Raw genomic sequence first — 16,840 nt, forward strand, 5'->3', positions numbered from 1 at the left:
CAGGCCAAATGGGTCCATATGTTGAGCTGACATGCAAGTTACAAACTAACCTATTTGTTAAGTCAAAAGATGACCTTAGATCTCTCATGTTTTATGAGTTTTAATGATAATAAACACTACATCTTTTAGTAAGAAAATATTTTGGAAAAGTTGTTGTTTGAGACTTTGTAAGATGAAGTAATGTTTGTAAGATGAAGCAAATTAGACAAAATATATAAACTGTTTTTAACGATCACTATGTATTGTGACTAACGCTTTTAAATTTTCAAATGAATGTTTTATACTTTAACAGATCAAAAGTCATTGTCTTGGAACTCACATTTTGTTAAAAATGTATAAAAGCATGTAGAGCATCGTAACAAAGGACAAAGATCCCAAATTTCATAGAAAAATGATGCTAAAAAAGGACTAGATCCTCGCTATATGTTGACTTCACTTCTTGTTGATCCCTTTTTGTTACTCTACTCTGATAAGTAACTTCATCTATCAAAGATAAAGAGTACGTTTAGGTAAATGATATTAATTAAAGCATTAAATGCACCAACGGATAATTCTTCTCTCTCTAGATCAAATGAAGGAGTAAGATGAAGCAGTTCTATGAATCAATCTCAAGAAGTTGCAACGGTCATCTCTTTCAAAACTACTATATAAGAAGCTCTGGAACTCAAGAAAAGTAGAAGGAGTGATACATAGAAAAAATTTTAGATACAATATACATCTCATAGAAAATCTTCTTCAAGAGTTTTTTTGTACTTAAACAATTTGTTGTTATCACGTTTAAAAGAGACGATAACTACAACCTTTGTAATACCTTCATAACCATTGTTATATGATAGAGCTTAAAGATGTTTGATTGTAAAAGAATAGTTGGGGTTAAACTTGGTGAGACTTGTTTGTAAAAAGAATACTTGGATAGAAGCTTAAAGATTTCAGTCAAAGAACACTTGTTTGAGTCAGAAATGGCTTGATAAAAGAATACCGGTAACTTTGTTGAAAGTTAGTGGAACTCAATCTAGTTGGATTGAGAACTAGACATAGCATTGATGATTGAGGTGAACCAGTATAAAAAATTTGTGTTCTTTGATTACTCTTACTAACCCTTCGTCTATTACAAATATTACTTCGCATAGTTGAAAATCTGTGAATTTTTTATATATATTATTTAATCCCCCTTCTAGTATCTATATTTTCTCCACAGCGTTAAACTAATAAGTTGAATAATATAAATTGCTATCAATATGTAAATCTGTAATGTATTATAAATAATAAAATATAATATAATAATAGTAATAGTTTTTCACTTTTTTGAGTTCCCTTATAGAGTTATGATTTCAAGCTTAGAGTTAGAGTTAGCTACTTTAAGATTTTTGTCACTCTCATTGTGTCTTTGATAACTTAATCCTATGACTCATCATCTTTGTTCTATTTGTCAAAGAATACGAAGATACAATCATGTTCGTGTTTATGCTCACAGAATCACAATACAAGTAAGAGTATGGGTAACGTAGACTGAGATATAAAAAAGGCTGAGAAAACTAAGTCAAGTACCTCTTAAGTATGGAATTATTATGAAAAAATTAGTCTAGTTGAATGAGTGGGTGAATGCAAATGCAATGATTGTAAAAAAATTGTATACGTGTAAAATTATTAGGTGTTTCATGAAAAATATACTATCAAATAATCATATTATAATTTTATTTTTTATTGTAAAAAAATATATTTGATTTTTTAAAATATATTTTATTTTTTAAAATATATTTTCTTTTTAATTAGACTAATTTGGTCTAATAATCCAATATGGGATAAATTAGATAAAAAAAATGATAATAAAAAAATATATAGGTCAAATCAACATAACCTAAATTAATATTTAACTCCTAAAAGTTAACTTGTCCAACTTATTTAATACCTCAATCTATTCAAAATGATTTATAAAAGAAGTTTTTTTTGTTAGTTCATTATCAAAAAATATTCTCGATCAAAGACGAAGACAACTTCTTTCGCTAACACCATAACTCATCTTTAATTTGATTTCATATTTTAAAATCCTTACCTATTAAACAAATCTATTGGCTACGAAAAGCTTATTAATTTAAATGGTACTAAAACACTCATTCTTAAATGCTCAACATAACCAATTCTATATTTGTCTCATGAAAAATATATCTCGACCACGAGCATGAATATTCAAAATAACATTCTTTTTAAAAATGACAAAATAAAGGTTAGCATATCGAATCTTTAACTAGCCAATATCAACGGTGCAAGAAGAAATATTTCAATAATTCCCCAAATCTTTGTAATGATCCACGTACTTTGGTCAACTTAAATACAACTGTCTCTTATCTCATACGATTAACCAATAGCAATCTTTAAAAAAAAGAAGTTTAATTGTGAAGAATTTTCCAATTCCTTTCAAAATTTAGTGATCTTGTGAACGTTTTTGGCGCACTAAAATGTAATCCCTTTAGACATGCTCAGAAAACTTAAGTTCTGAAACTACTTTGACATGAATGGAATAGTATCTGTAATCAGAGAAGGCCCTTATCAAAAGAAACATAATCCAAAAAGGCTAGGACATGTATATAACTTTATGAAAAACTTGAACCAAATTACTCGGAAACACTCTTTACAAAATGTTTTCCTATCAAGGGGGGATACAACCTCACTCAAATCTAAAGAGACCCAACAATTTCCTCAAATACATTATTACATTTGTTTATGACCACTAATTTGTGGGCAAACTTTGTCAACCTTTCCCTCTACGGACCATTTGAAGGCCTGAATACAGAATAACCATTGACACCACATGCCATATTTGAGTAATCGTGATAGTACGAGTAACTATTCTCAGTGTTTCTCATACCTAGATAAGATAGATCAGAACCAGCAACCTGCCATTGGTTTGGAATCAACACATCTACCTTGCCATTTCCATATGATAGTGTATTATTCACCTGAGGAAGATAATCCTGCAGTGAATCAAAATGTCGACCTGATGAGCTATAACCTTGTTGAAACCCAGCATCATGGTAACTTCGCGATCTCTCAAACCTACAACTGGTGGATGATCCCAAATCATCATTAGTACCCAAGTCTCCAGGAAAAGTGTACTGACGATTTAGCAACTGTGGTCCATCATTGAGGGACTGGAAGACTGAATTTGCCCTGGCTGCCTTCCCAATTCCATGTTCCTCATCAAGCAGATCATTTATGATATCGAGGTGTGGAAACTCATCAACCAACCCCCCTGGGTTTTGACGCCTGGATGTGCAAGCTGGGAACTCACCCGGTATGTTGCCCAAAGATCTACTGTCTATTGGCTTGTACAAGTCTAGGTTTTGAACATCATTATGTCGAGAAGGTGGTTCATAGTGAAAGCTTCTGCTGGCTTCCCTTTGAGAACTATCAATCCATTTAGGTCCGTTATGTAAAACATCCCGTGAAATCATACCAAAGGGAACACCGGACTGGGAAGCATTTGAATCCATTTTGTCAGAGCTTTGGGAAAGAAATAGTGGTGATGATACCAAGGGTGGTTGTGAATAGCCAGAAGATGGGTTTACTCCAGAACTAGAGCTGGAGTGAGGGAGACTGGCAGCAGTTGAGGCCACAGGATTCCCCATCATTGCATTTCTGTAGGACTGAGGAACATAACTATGAGTAGCAGGTGAGGGATCGGGACCCAACCGTCCAGTTGCACTCACAGAGCGTGCAAGTAGTGGAGCAGTTTGAGGGATCATGGAGACAACAGAAGCAGCGGGCCTGGGACCGCCAGGAACTAGTGGAGCACTAGAAGGCCTTGACATCATAGCCACTTGTGTCATGGATCTTTCAGTTAGTCTTGGGGGTGAAGTCCTCTGGATCTCCGTTTTTGGACCAATTTTTACTTGTGATACTGAAGTTAAACATGAAGATGCCTCTTTATCAGTCGATTGTGAGGCACCAAAAGATGTTTTCCTGACATGAACAGGATGATCTCCAGTAACTCTCGTTTGGTTTTCTAACTTCATTTGAACAGGTAAATTTCTTGGAGGACTACTGGATGAGGATGGCACTGCTGATATCTTCTCTTTCTGTAGGCTTTCAATATCAACAGTTCTTTCCATGTTAACTTGGTCTTTGATGTTTTGTTTCTTTTGTAGTGAAAGAACATTCTCTACCTATCAAATAGAGAAGCAAAAGTCCATGACATCAGCTCCAAATTATAATAGTACAAAAGAGATAAATTAATATAAAAATAAATAAATAAACATCAAATCAGTCGTGACTTTTACTTCCATCCCAAATCTAATCTTCCACACTTCAATCAATATAAATATTCCACATGATGAAAACATGTTATGCGCAGTTTGAAATTAAAAGGTATTTAGTCATTTTCATTTTTAAGACCAATATAAATGCCTTCTAAAGTCATTCTCAATTAGCAAACTACTCCAGGTTGTCCTTGATTGTAAAAAGAAACATGAAAAAATTAATAGGTAATATATCATGAGAGCAGGACTTGGAACAGAAAACTTAGAGAGGAACGAGATAGAAACAAGGGGATGTATTTAGTAACTACAATAAATCGTGAAAGGGTAACTTTTTGTAACACCACCTTTCTGACAACAGGCTGATTGAGCCACTTCAATCGATCCTGCAAGCAGAGAACAGCACCCTCAGGCTCAGATTCACCTAACTTTCCACTACCAGACTCGTTAACATCAACAGCATCAGAAGCAGAACCAGATGGCTGACTATCCATTTCAGTTGTCCAATTGCCCACATTACAAGATGCTTTTACTTGGTTCTTACCTCTACAGATAAGCAGTGCAAAAATCAATTAAAACACCAGACAAAATCATTGATATTAATCCTCCTAAAAGAAACACCACTATATACTTACCTGCTAGGTGACTTTTGGACTTTGTAATTTGAAAAAGAATTCCCCTTGTAGTGGTCATTCATCACCACTGATGGTAATGAATCAGTAGAACATGTCGAAGAACTGTCATCCATTACTGAACTGCTCCTTTTCTCAACCATTCCATTTTGTACAGAAGAAAGACTTCCTACACCATTGCTACTAGCCTCAGTTGGAGGATGAACTTCCGATGCATCAGTATCCCAATTTACAGGACTCACGTCTCTGTCTTCAGAATCAGGCTGAAGCACTTCACCAACCCCATCCACAGAATCAGAGACATCAGAAACAACTTCCAGGGCATCAAGCTTTTCATCAAGAGTTTGAATTTCCTCCATGTTAGAATCCTTCTTCTCATCAGCAGCATTGTCTTGATGCTTGTCATTTACAGCCACAGTAGGTCTCTCCTCTCTACCTTTATCCTTTCCTTTCCGATTGTTCTTTTTCTGTTTGGTCTGCAGTGACAAGAAATGACAATCTGTCAACAGTTAAAAAGGAAAATGCAAACAACTCTTACCAACCATCCTTTTAATACCACAAATAACAGGAATGCCACAGGAAAGGTAACATCAAGAAAACATCTTTGGAAAATTGTAGTTTATAAATTGCTGGCAAAATATTTCCAACTTAGGAATAACTACCCAAAAGAATGTTTATTAGCTTGCTCAAAAATTATGCGAATCAAGGCTAGAAAAGAAGAAAATAAAGGATCTTAAACAAGTTCATGAAACACAAATGTAGGCATGACCTCATTATAAACCAATATGCCAAAAGCTTGGGGTTTTAAATTTTAATATACAAATGTCCTAGCCATAGCAGTTATCATATATCAGAAATTAGATGATTATATCAACATACAATGAAAATTAGTCACAAATGTCCCAACTGATTTTTTTTTATTTTTATGGTGGTTGGTCATTTATGTCTTTATGATGCATGTTTTGCAGAGCAACTAATAAGTTTAATCTTGAATCCCTCGATAATGCAGATTAGATGAGTGACAGACCTGTTTCTTCTTCGACTTCTTTTCCCTCTCATTTCCACGTTTAGCTTTCTGCTCACTTTCAGCCAGCCATGCCGCCTCTTCTTCACGAATGAGCTCTTCTTGTCTCTTTAGAGCAACAGCTTCTTGGTAGGAAACCTCAATTTTATTGCTGCACCCATTAAATAAATAATTAGGAAAACCTAATCCATTCCATCCTACAAATAATCAATAAATACATACAAAAAACAACATAAAATCCAGGTCACTGGAGAATAAATAACATGCAATGACTCACTTTTGTGTAGAAAATGATATGGCACTACAAGGGCATGGATAAACTTCCATGGACCCCAAAGTTAATTGCAAAGTGTCGGACTAAGACTGCTAGCTATCAAGCCGGCTATCCATCATCTCCTATTGTTTCAAATGATACTATTACTAAGTCAAACTCCATATCTGAGTCCCATGGTTGTACATCTAAATATTACAGATTCCTAGCTATGTAAAGTTCAGAAGGAACAGTATAAAGTTCACACTTACTCCTCAGTGTGATGTCATGTACTGGAAACAAGGTTGTTAGCAGACTAGTTCAAAACCCTTTATTGTTCATCCACTATGAAATACGCAGATAATGAAACTTTTGCAAAGCAAATCCTTTTCATACTACCATAAATTGCACAGTTCGAAATTTGAATAGACAATCACATCCATAATTGGTTATAAGCATTGAGTAAGATCCAGAAAGAGAAGTGAGTGGAATTCTGAAATAAAGGCTGAAAGAACGTTCACAATTTTCATAGGATAGCCCAGGCAACTTCTTGGTGTGGCATCTAAATGCGAATAGGAACCATGCCAACTTGGCAAGTACTCAGCATTTTAGAGGACGAAAATTCCCAGAAACTCGTCATATAAAACCCACATCCACTAAAACAATATAAACACAAAATTGTGATTTTTTTAATATTCAAAGTACAACCTTGAAATATGAAATATAACTAATTGGATAGCATTGCAAGTAAATAGTGTGAATTAAAGCGGTCTTATTCCTAATCATGAATGCTCACAAACAAAAAGAAATGCAGAAGGGAATACAAGTAGATAACCAAGAAAACATGAAAAGTCCATAACTAATAGCATGTACTACCTGAATATATGGGCAAGAACAAAAATTTCCAAAGTCCTGCGTCCTAATTCTGTGAGACGCCTTTCATCGCGTTCAATAGAATCTTTATTGAAGTCCTCCCCAGAGTTTCCATCCTGCCAAAAAAAAGGTGAACAAGGTTTCTTAGAAATCAAAAGAATTCCAAAACTACAAAGACAGCATGTCATATCCACTGGGCGAACAATTCCCAGGATACACAAAATACCGCTCTACAGTGTAATATATGACCAAAACTCGAACAAGGCTAAACTTTCTTTTAAATTTTAACTATATATTGAAAATAAAGCTAACCACCTAGTGGGATAATGCTTTTGTTGCTGTCTTGAAAATAAAGCTTATCCTGTTCAGAATATCAGCAAACTACTATACCTATAGAAATATAACTGACATCATTAGAATTGGAACTTAATTAAAGGGTCAGAATTAATCTTGGGGCCAAGATCAATTTTCCTCAAAAAACATAAAACCCTAGTCCATACCAATTTAGTATAAATTAGAAAGTGGATTTCCTTAGCAATACAACAACCAAAGCCATTTCCCACTAGGTGCGACCAATTATGTGGATCAAATGTTATCATCATGCTTTGACAACAAACATTTCTTCAGAGATTCACAGGACACGTCAACAAATACTCCCCGCATAAAATTCCTCCAAAAACAATTCTTATGAACATGTTAGTCATCACCCTATCAGATTTTAAACTGGTCACAGGTGTAATAATCATTCAGAAAGGAAGGAATAGAAGCCATGCCCAAGAAATGTAGATTGTAGTTCACAATACAGAATAGAGTTTGTCGTTTCTCCTTTATGACCTTTCATGTCATTTTGGTTGGTTGTTTTGGATGGCTGATAATCAAACTCAACTGAAAAAGACAAGGCCCATGAATCAGGTTTATACTGATAGTATTAAGGGTAGGAGGGTTGAGCAGAAAGGTGATGGGCCAGATCAGCTAAAATTTTGAGATTCTTCCTTCTAATTTTTTGCACAAGTTTTGGCTCTAATACCAAACTGACAAGATGCAAAACTTGGAACAGCAGAAATTGGGAAGAATGAAGAATTACTGAATTTTAAATAGGGAACAGAGGAGTAAACTCCATTCAAACAGAGAAAGAACTTTCAAATAATCATCTGCTGCTACAATGGTAAACAGAACAAAGAAGAAAACCACAAGGTACTCTGCAGAGTTGAAGAGTGGCTCTTCCAACCAATAATCCTCAAAGATAGACTTCCCAATAAAAGACCCTTCTCTGCAGCCCATCCCACCCCCCAACCTTTTAATGCAGATCAGACCTGTCACCCTTCAGCCCAACCTTCCTCCTTTTAGTTCTGTGGGCAGACCAAATTCATGGGCCAATCAAACCCTATCACTAAATTAAAGATTCACAACAAAAAGGGTATTCTGGTAGTAAAAGACTACAGAGAAAATAAGATAATAATGAAAAAAAAATCAATATCTTTTTCCTGTTTCAACCAGAAGATAAGACTGTTTCCAGATTTCTCTTATTCCATTATTCTCTAAAATATCTTCCACTAGTACCATCATATTCCAATGGGCTTATTATCACCAGGTAGCAACATAATTCCTCATTTACTTTTAACCAACACATTATTTTTCTCACCTTTGTACGATTTTGAGGACCCTTCTCATCTTTCGGAGGCAGAGGTTCTACAGCTGCTCTCTCAAGTAGCAGTAAAACATCATCCACCAGAACAAACATATCTTTCTCGGCACGAACAATTGGTGCTGGCATTTCTTCAGCATCTAACAACTTTATCCTACCTTTCTTGCACTTAGCCTGACCTTCGAGAGCCTTCAACCCACTATATAAGGAGTCCATTACCAAAGTAGAAGTCACTTCTTTTTCTATAAAAAAGTGTTTCACAACTACTTTCAAAATTACATCTGTCTTCTCCCTTGACATGCGGCGCCTAGAGGTTTGATCAATTTCTCGCCAGAAAGTACAGAAGCTGCAATTAATGCAAAGTACCATTTAGATCTCCCAAAAATATTATACAGCACATATACAATTAGTAAAAAGTACAAAAACAATATATTAAATTGGATTAACATTTTATGTTCCTATTAAAAAACAGTATCATGACATTAAACTATTTATAGCAAATAGGATATACTATGCAAGAGAAATTTCATATTTCCTATGCATAAAAACAACACAATGATGCCAAAAGTACATCACAGTCATACCATTGTCACGTCAACCAGATTATACTACAGTATCCTTCTCTAGTCATTTCTTTTCTTCCCAAAATGCCTAAAAAAATTTCATTTTCAGGATTGAAGTAAAACTAAAATAAATAAGACCTGACACTTCAAGAAATCAATTACTAAAGATCATCTGATCATGTATAGCATGAAAAGCAAATAATTTAAAGGCCATGACTTTTTTATACTATGGAGCTTGGAGCAAGATAAAAATTACAGCATACATTATGAAACATTTTAGATTATACATACTAGTCAAAAAGGTTGATACTTTAAAGGTGAGCATGAAATACCTTGACCACCTAGCTTTATCCTCTATCAACTTTCCAAGCTTGCTTCTTCTTTCCTCTACAAAACGCCGGCAAATTTGCTCTACATTTGTCAAATATACCCTAACAAGTTCTCTCCTATACTGACAATCAAGGCAACGAAAAGGCCTGTCAGCTTTCTCCCTGTGCATAAAAGCAACAATGGTTACACACATCTGAACCAAAAGCTTCATGGTATATTGGACCGTTGCCAAAAATAAAAAAGTACCAATCTTAGAACAGCACAAGTTTCAAAAGGGTAAACGTAATAACAAAACTAAATTTGTTTTAAAAAGCAGAAGACAGGACAGCCTCACAGCATGACAGACAATCTTATCAGGTCGCGATACCAATACTTCAATTTGTTTCACGTATTTGTATCTGATACCAATACTCTCCGACATATATCGGTGAGGTATCCAGGCCTATAAAAATATTGGGAAAATCTTATCCCATCTCGATGCTCTTGGATACTTCATCAATACTTTTCAGTGATATGTATCAATGAAATATCCAAATCTTTAAAAAATTATAAAATTTCAATACGGCTAAATAAAACATATAAACATGTTTAATATAGAAACATTGCTCCTAGATGAGCTAAAAATGGAAATTGTCCTCTTTATTGATGATTTTAAGAAAGAAATAAGATTGATAGTATTTTTTTCTATTTGTAAATAATAGGAAGTAACTTATAATGAAATGATTTATAATTTTTTTTATTTTAGTCATGTATAAGAAGTATGTTTTTAATTTGGATTTACAAAATTGTAATTATATATTTATTTTGTTTCTGAATTTTGATCGAAATTACAATTACATATTTTTTATATTTTATGAATATCCATACATATGAAGACATACATCCTACATGTTTTAAAATAATTATATCGCCCATATCGGATAAGTATCACATCTTATACACATATCATATCTATGCATCATAGTTGATATGTTTTCAGAATTTTCATTCTTCTAAAAGAACTTCGGGCATTTTACTAAGAAATATATTACACAAATTGATATACATAGATACAAACACTTCAAATATCTTACACATTGTACAGCCTTTACAATTTTGGCACAACATTTTATCATTTCAGACTAGTTATTATTACAGAGCCAAAAATAAGACGTCAATTTAACTACTTTCTGACCATTAAACAACTCAACTCCAAAGATAAAGAAGCAAACAGACAACTTTGCACCACATTTATTACATACAATCAGAAAAAAAACTCAGCAAATCTGAAAATGTTAATTATAAAAAATTCACTCAGTGAACAAAATGAGTAACATCATTGGATTTCCTGATAATTATACCTTGAGGAGCAAACAAAAAAAACAAGTCATGAATAATTGAATATATTATATATCACATCTGATTGGAGAAGATCAGAATAGTGGAGCAAGCATAAAATTCACTGAACAAAGAAAAAGACCTACCACTTAGAATAGGTTATAGTACAATCTTTAGGCAAAAAAGAGCCAAACAAACACACTATATAGACCTAGAGAAAGTAGTTATCCCAACACTTTAGTAGATGCATATACATATCAAGTTTAAACTTAGGCAGAAGATGATCATGGAAAATACTGCAGGGGTAGAAAATGACGCATGGAATCCAAGGTTTACAATCTCAGAGAAATGCTAAAATAATGGCATGAACTTCATAACCAACTTTACAAAAAATATTGCAAAAGTTGACATAAAGGAACATGTGTTGCAGGCTTTCAAATCTCCTATCATTGAAAATGACTAATCACCCAAACTAGTTGAATTACAAAACATTCGTGTACTCTCCTATCTAAGTAATAAATGAAGTCAAAACTATGGGTAAAATAACCGTAATGACCAGTTAAACAATATACAAGATGGTAGAGCATATCGGTAAGATTATAAATTACAAACATAATATAATAATAATAATAATGATGATGATGATGATAAATTGAATACCTAATGACTTGGACTTGAGCTTTTATTATCAGATTGTCAGATGCATCAACAAAACCATCATACACTTTCGAGAGCTCCATAAACTTTTTCCATCCCCAGTCATGCTCCTTCTTCCAAAATCGGTGTAATGTATCTAGAAAACTCAAGTAAAAAAATAACTTAGGCACTGTTAAAAAAAATTGTAAACTACAGTTGTGAAGCCAATTATTTACCAACTGACCAGAATATTTTGATTTCTTTGGATCTTTATTGACCACAGCTATTGTAAATTGCGCAAAATGACTCCATCCTGTATTACCCCCAAACAATGAGCGGAGAACCAAAGAGAAGTCAATTACTATGGGACCAAGAGTAGCTAGTAAGACTAACTATAACTAATGCAATAAATTTCAGGAATCAAACCTGGAAGAAGTTTGTCATGATTAGCAACACAAAGAAACAGAGAGAGATGATTGCAGACATCACAGCCTTGTGGATAAATTAAAATATACCTGCCACATACAACAGCACATTTAGGCCAAAACCTCAACAAATATGTACAGCTTGTATGTTTCAAGTCGTAAGGTCTGTCTCAGTAAACTATATGTACCCATTAGATTGCATGTATCCATGTACCAACTTTTATGATCATGTTCTACTCCTCTTGATATACTTCACAACTTTCAAAAATCATACAAAGTATATTTCCCTTGTTTGACAAATACATTTACAATTACAAATTCTTTTGAAAGAATGCTATAACACTGAAACCAATATTTTTTCTCCTTAATAGTGAGAATTTTTACAGATAAATTACAAACAATAAATTTTGTGAAGAATTATAAGTTCACAATAAACACAACACCGTGATTGATTTAAGCCATAAAGGTCAATTTGGCTGCAATAAACACGTAAGCATACGTTATTAACCAGAAAAGACTGACTGGAGAATAGATAAAGTAACATCATCATTAGACCACACCCTTTTTCATGTAACAGCCAGCTCTAATATACATTTAAGTATAAATATGTAAATTAAACTGATGCAGAAACACATAGATAATTAAACTCAAAAGTATGGCAAAAGTCAGGTAAGATAGATAAGTTTATCCTGAGCCACTTACCACTTGAAGTTGCCAACCACAAAAACACTACTACGAAGTTCCCTTTTGTTAATCTGAGAAAAATTTTCAATCTTCCATGTATACCTTCCATACAATTCTGAAGGTTTTGGTCCTGTAAATAGGAAAACAAATTAGATTTTGAAGAACTGATTGTGGAAAATTTAAATTTAAATGATTACAAATTTACCATCATCATCGTCGTCGTCCCAATAAGGGGGTGAAGTCGACGGGGTTCCATTCTCCACCTGCTCGGAAGACCGCCATTCTGCCAATGCTTCCCCAGATTGACAACGCTGCCCACTAAAAGTTCCCTCTGCAGACTTTCCCACTCCAGATTCCTCACTCGCAATCCCAGCCATTCCCTGATCAAGCAAGCACTATTTCTCTAACACTCCTCTTATATCACCTGCAATACCATATAAGGAAGCACACAAAGTGCCAAAGTCAGCCCCCTTAAACCCCACATTACATTATAAGTTTACAAAATCGGAAACAGAAAGAAATTATTCAAACATTCACAGTACTCCTTTTTTCAACTGCCCCACAGAATATCCTATATAATGATTAAAAAAAGGTCGAATGTTCCCGCTAACAAATTATCAATTCTACTCAAAAACAGTTTTGGAACAAATTGTAGCGAAAACAGAACGAATAAAATGACAATAATTCACCAATTGAAACCCACCGAAACAATCACATAACACAGGGTTGAGTCCTTTCCCCATCCCTCAAAATCTAACTTACAACAATTGTATATAACCCAGAATAAAAAAAATAAAATAAAACCTCCGATATGTTTAAAACCCAAAAACCCACCTCGGAAAAAATTTAATAAAAGAAAAAACATGAATAAAACCCTAAAATAGAGATTTAAAAATAACCAAAAAAAATTAAACCCAAAACCAATCTAACAAATTGAAACAAGAGGGGAATTAAACCAACAAACAGTCAGATTAAAAAAAAATACAGGTGGTCGATGCAAATTGCATGAAGCACAGAACTAAAAATTTCGGACAAAAATTGACGCTAAAAAACAACCGGGATCTCGAGCAATGATTCCCGTGCAAAACATTGATCGAAATCGAAGGAATGACGCAGAGGAAAAAACCAATGAAAACAACGCGATAAGAAAACCAACAGGAACTAAGGGAATTGGGAAACGACGTCGCATCAAACGGATCCCAATTAGGGCACACGCACCTGGAATCGAAGGAGCAGATAAGAACAATAGCTCTGAGATTTTAGAGAGAGAAAGGCGAAGAGAGAGAAAGAGAAAGAGAGAAGAGGAGGAGGAGGTGAGGAGGAGCAACGTAGAGAGCAAAGGCATAACCCAAAAACCAAAAATTAGTATTTTTATTGTCTTTTTTATATTATTATTATTGTTGTTGTTTTGGCCTTTAAGAAAAATATATTTAAGGATTATTTTTATTATTTATTTTCCCCAATAGAACAGATTCTCATTAAAACGATAGTTATGTTTACAATCTTGAAGAGAAAACAAAAACAATAGGTATGTTCATTTATTTCCATTTGGATTATAAGAAATTAATTGGATATGCTAACGGTTTAGAATTACTTTTAACTTTGGTATAAAAATATTAAATTGACAATTATTGAAAATAGATGCTTGTAATAATTAATTTAAAATTATATATATAGATTTCTATTTGATTGAAATCATAAAAAAAATTATGCATTTTTCGGATATTAAACTTATTTAATAAAATTTTCATTGTAGTTTTTTTTTACCCATATTTATTATTGTCATGCATACTAAAACTTTTCCTCAACCTTATATTGAAAAAAACTTTGGAGTGTCTTCTCACCCTAATCCTCTAAATCCTTAAATAGAGAAGTTTTCAATCAACCAATATAGTTTTAAGATAGATTTATGAGTTAAGAGTCATTTTCACATATGGAGAAAAAGGAGAATATTTTCAATATTGAGTACAAGGAAAATAATAGACGTTAATGAGTAATAAAGAGCTTTTTCACATATATGGAGAAGATGGACTTGATCACAAAGAATATTTTCAATATTAAGTACAAGGATAATATAATAGGTTAAAACTAAAGTACTTTATTAATGAAGGGATTGTGTAGTCTTTCTAAGTGCCTTGGCTAGAAGCAAATATTGTCAAATTGCTAAGCAAAAATGTTGCTTATTTCATCGTGAAACAGAAAGTCAACCTAGAAAATGCTAGGAGGGTTTGATGTAATGGGCATAAGTCATGATTTTTTTATGGCTAAGCTTGATTTAAACGTTGATTATGAAAAGGTGGTTTTGGAAGGATTGTGGGTGATATTTAACCAATAATTAGTTGTTCGAGATTAGTTCCTAAACTTTATGGCTTTAATGCGCATATTATAAAAACCCTAGTGTAGATTAGGTCTCAAAGTTAGGATACAAAGGTGGTTTTTCGAAGGGTTATGGATGATGTTTAACCAATATTTGGTTGTTCGAGTGTGGGTCCCAAACTTTATGGCTTTTGAGGTGCATATTATAAAAACCCTAGAGTAGATTAGGTTTCAAAGCTAGGATACAAAGGTTTGCACCTCTTATTTACTTCTTGTGGAAAGTATGGGCATGTGACTCATAACTTTCCAAGTTCAATTGCTACGGTAGATAACCATAGACGTGTCTCCTCTACAATAGTAGTGGTCTTAGGCTCAAGTCAAGCCTTAGCACATGTAGCTCCCACAACAAACCCTAATGTAATCAATGTGCCAATCAATTTTGATAATGATGAGGTATATGGTGATTAGTTACCATTTCAAAACCTAGGTGAGACACAAATTCTAAGGATTGTAATGCCAAAGGTTTTAAGGAAGGTATTTATGAGAATTCTAAAACGGTTGTCAATGATTTTAATCTATTTCAAGTATTAAGAAATAAAGTGGTCAACAAGGATTTTGTTGATCCTATTGTTAAGACTAGTGGGTTCATTCAAGTGCAAGATAAAGGGAAACATATTAAGGAGAATAAGGATGTGGGTCCCTCCCAAAAAATGGCTTAAAAAAAATGAAACATATATGTCATGAAAATAAGCAACATCACACCTCCTAATTGTTGTAGATTCTAAAACAACATCCATGGGTATGGGTCCTTCATGTGGTACAGTAGTTCATATTCTTTTAAGCTAACTTCTTTTAAGCTAGACACCTAGCATTAATATTGCATATGCTTAGCATGGCGAGATTGTTACCCCTAATGTTGATCTCCCTCACGAAATTAAAACTATTTTCCTAGTGGAAGTGGTGACGCACAACCATTTAACTTTATTCCATGATCCCACTCTCCTTGATAGGGGTGAGTAAAGGACAAGTTGAGATGAGTTAAGCCTTGTCCTTACCCAACCAAGAAAATTGATCAGGTTATTTATTTAAACTCGAACCCAACCTCATCAAAACCATAAATATATGGGATGAGACTAGTTCAATTCAATGTTTTAACTCAATATATCAATATAATCATATATATAGTTAAATTATGGAATAAAAGAGATATAAAGCTTAAATTAAGGTATATTTTACAATATTTATTTTAAATTAAATAATATCATTATAAATATAATATAATGGTAAAGTATAATCTATTAAAAATAACTCTATAATTAGCACACAATTATTATAAGAATTTATACATTTAAAAGAATGAAGAATGGGTTGGGATGACTCGAAGCATAACCCTAACATGTCCTACATATTATATTGGGTCAAATTTTAAGACACACTCGTCCAAATCAACAAGTAGGTTAGGCTCGTGGGTGGGTTGGGATAGTCGACGGTTGAGTCTTGCTCACCCCAACCCTTTGATGACCAAGACACACATGAGAGCAACTCTCCAATAATGGAGAGCTTGATAATAGGCATATAAGTCATAGTAATGACACAAGTGATGATTATGATGGCGAGGATGATGTTATGGTTGGAAACTTAATCTCCCCACGTGGCTTCTTAACAGTGGTGGTTTGATGTGGGTTACACTTTTCCAATTTGTTATCATGAATGTCTTCAACACTTTAAATGTTTAGCATGGAATGTAAGAGGAAATGCAGAAAAAGAAATAAGGCTTAAGTCCCTTTCTAACCTATGTAGTTTTTTGAATGTGTAATCTTTGTCCTCTAAAATTTTTATCGTGAATTTGGTCTTTCTAGTTTTAAAAGTAAGTCATATTAGTCAACTAATTA

The 16,840-nt window shown here is 33.6% G+C and overlaps 1 protein-coding gene across 1 annotated transcript; it reads right to left on the bottom strand.

Annotated features, from left to right (window-relative positions):
* Positions 1-2,559: 2,559 nt before the first annotated feature.
* LOC109807614 (TNF receptor-associated factor homolog 1a) lies at positions 2,560-14,006 on the bottom strand. The gene is made up of 13 exons (XM_020370171.3): positions 13,851-14,006; positions 12,838-13,056; positions 12,651-12,762; positions 11,950-12,038; positions 11,768-11,836; positions 11,548-11,680; positions 9,573-9,731; positions 8,675-9,023; positions 7,036-7,148; positions 5,913-6,060; positions 4,889-5,361; positions 4,601-4,799; positions 2,560-4,163 (listed from the first exon to the last, which is right to left on the bottom strand). Exons 2-13 carry the CDS (start codon positions 13,007-13,009, stop codon positions 2,763-2,765), a joined length of 3,417 nt encoding a protein of 1,138 aa, XP_020225760.1. The 5' UTR covers positions 13,010-13,056; positions 13,851-14,006; the 3' UTR covers positions 2,560-2,762.
* Between the last annotated feature and the right edge of the window lie 2,834 nt (positions 14,007-16,840).

The sequence above is a fragment of the Cajanus cajan genome, chromosome 7, assembly GCF_000230855.2.
Source record: "Cajanus cajan strain Asha chromosome 7, NIPB_CcT2T_4, whole genome shotgun sequence".
NCBI classification, from domain to species: Eukaryota; Viridiplantae; Streptophyta; class Magnoliopsida; order Fabales; family Fabaceae; genus Cajanus; species Cajanus cajan.

Bases quoted from the DNA above. Each gene is read 5' to 3' on its own strand.
- LOC109807614 (XM_020370171.3), bottom strand. From the start codon at position 13,009: ATGGCTGGGATTGCGAGTGAGGAATCTGGAGTGGGAAAGTCTGCAGAG. The intron at 9,732-11,547 runs GTATTCAATTTA...TTTTATGCACAG, and splicing joins GCTCAAGTCCAAGTCATTAG to GGAGAAAGCTGACAGGCCTT. The intron at 7,149-8,674 runs GTGAGAAAAATA...TTTTTTTGGCAG, and splicing joins GTCCTCAAAATCGTACAAAG to GATGGAAACTCTGGGGAGGA.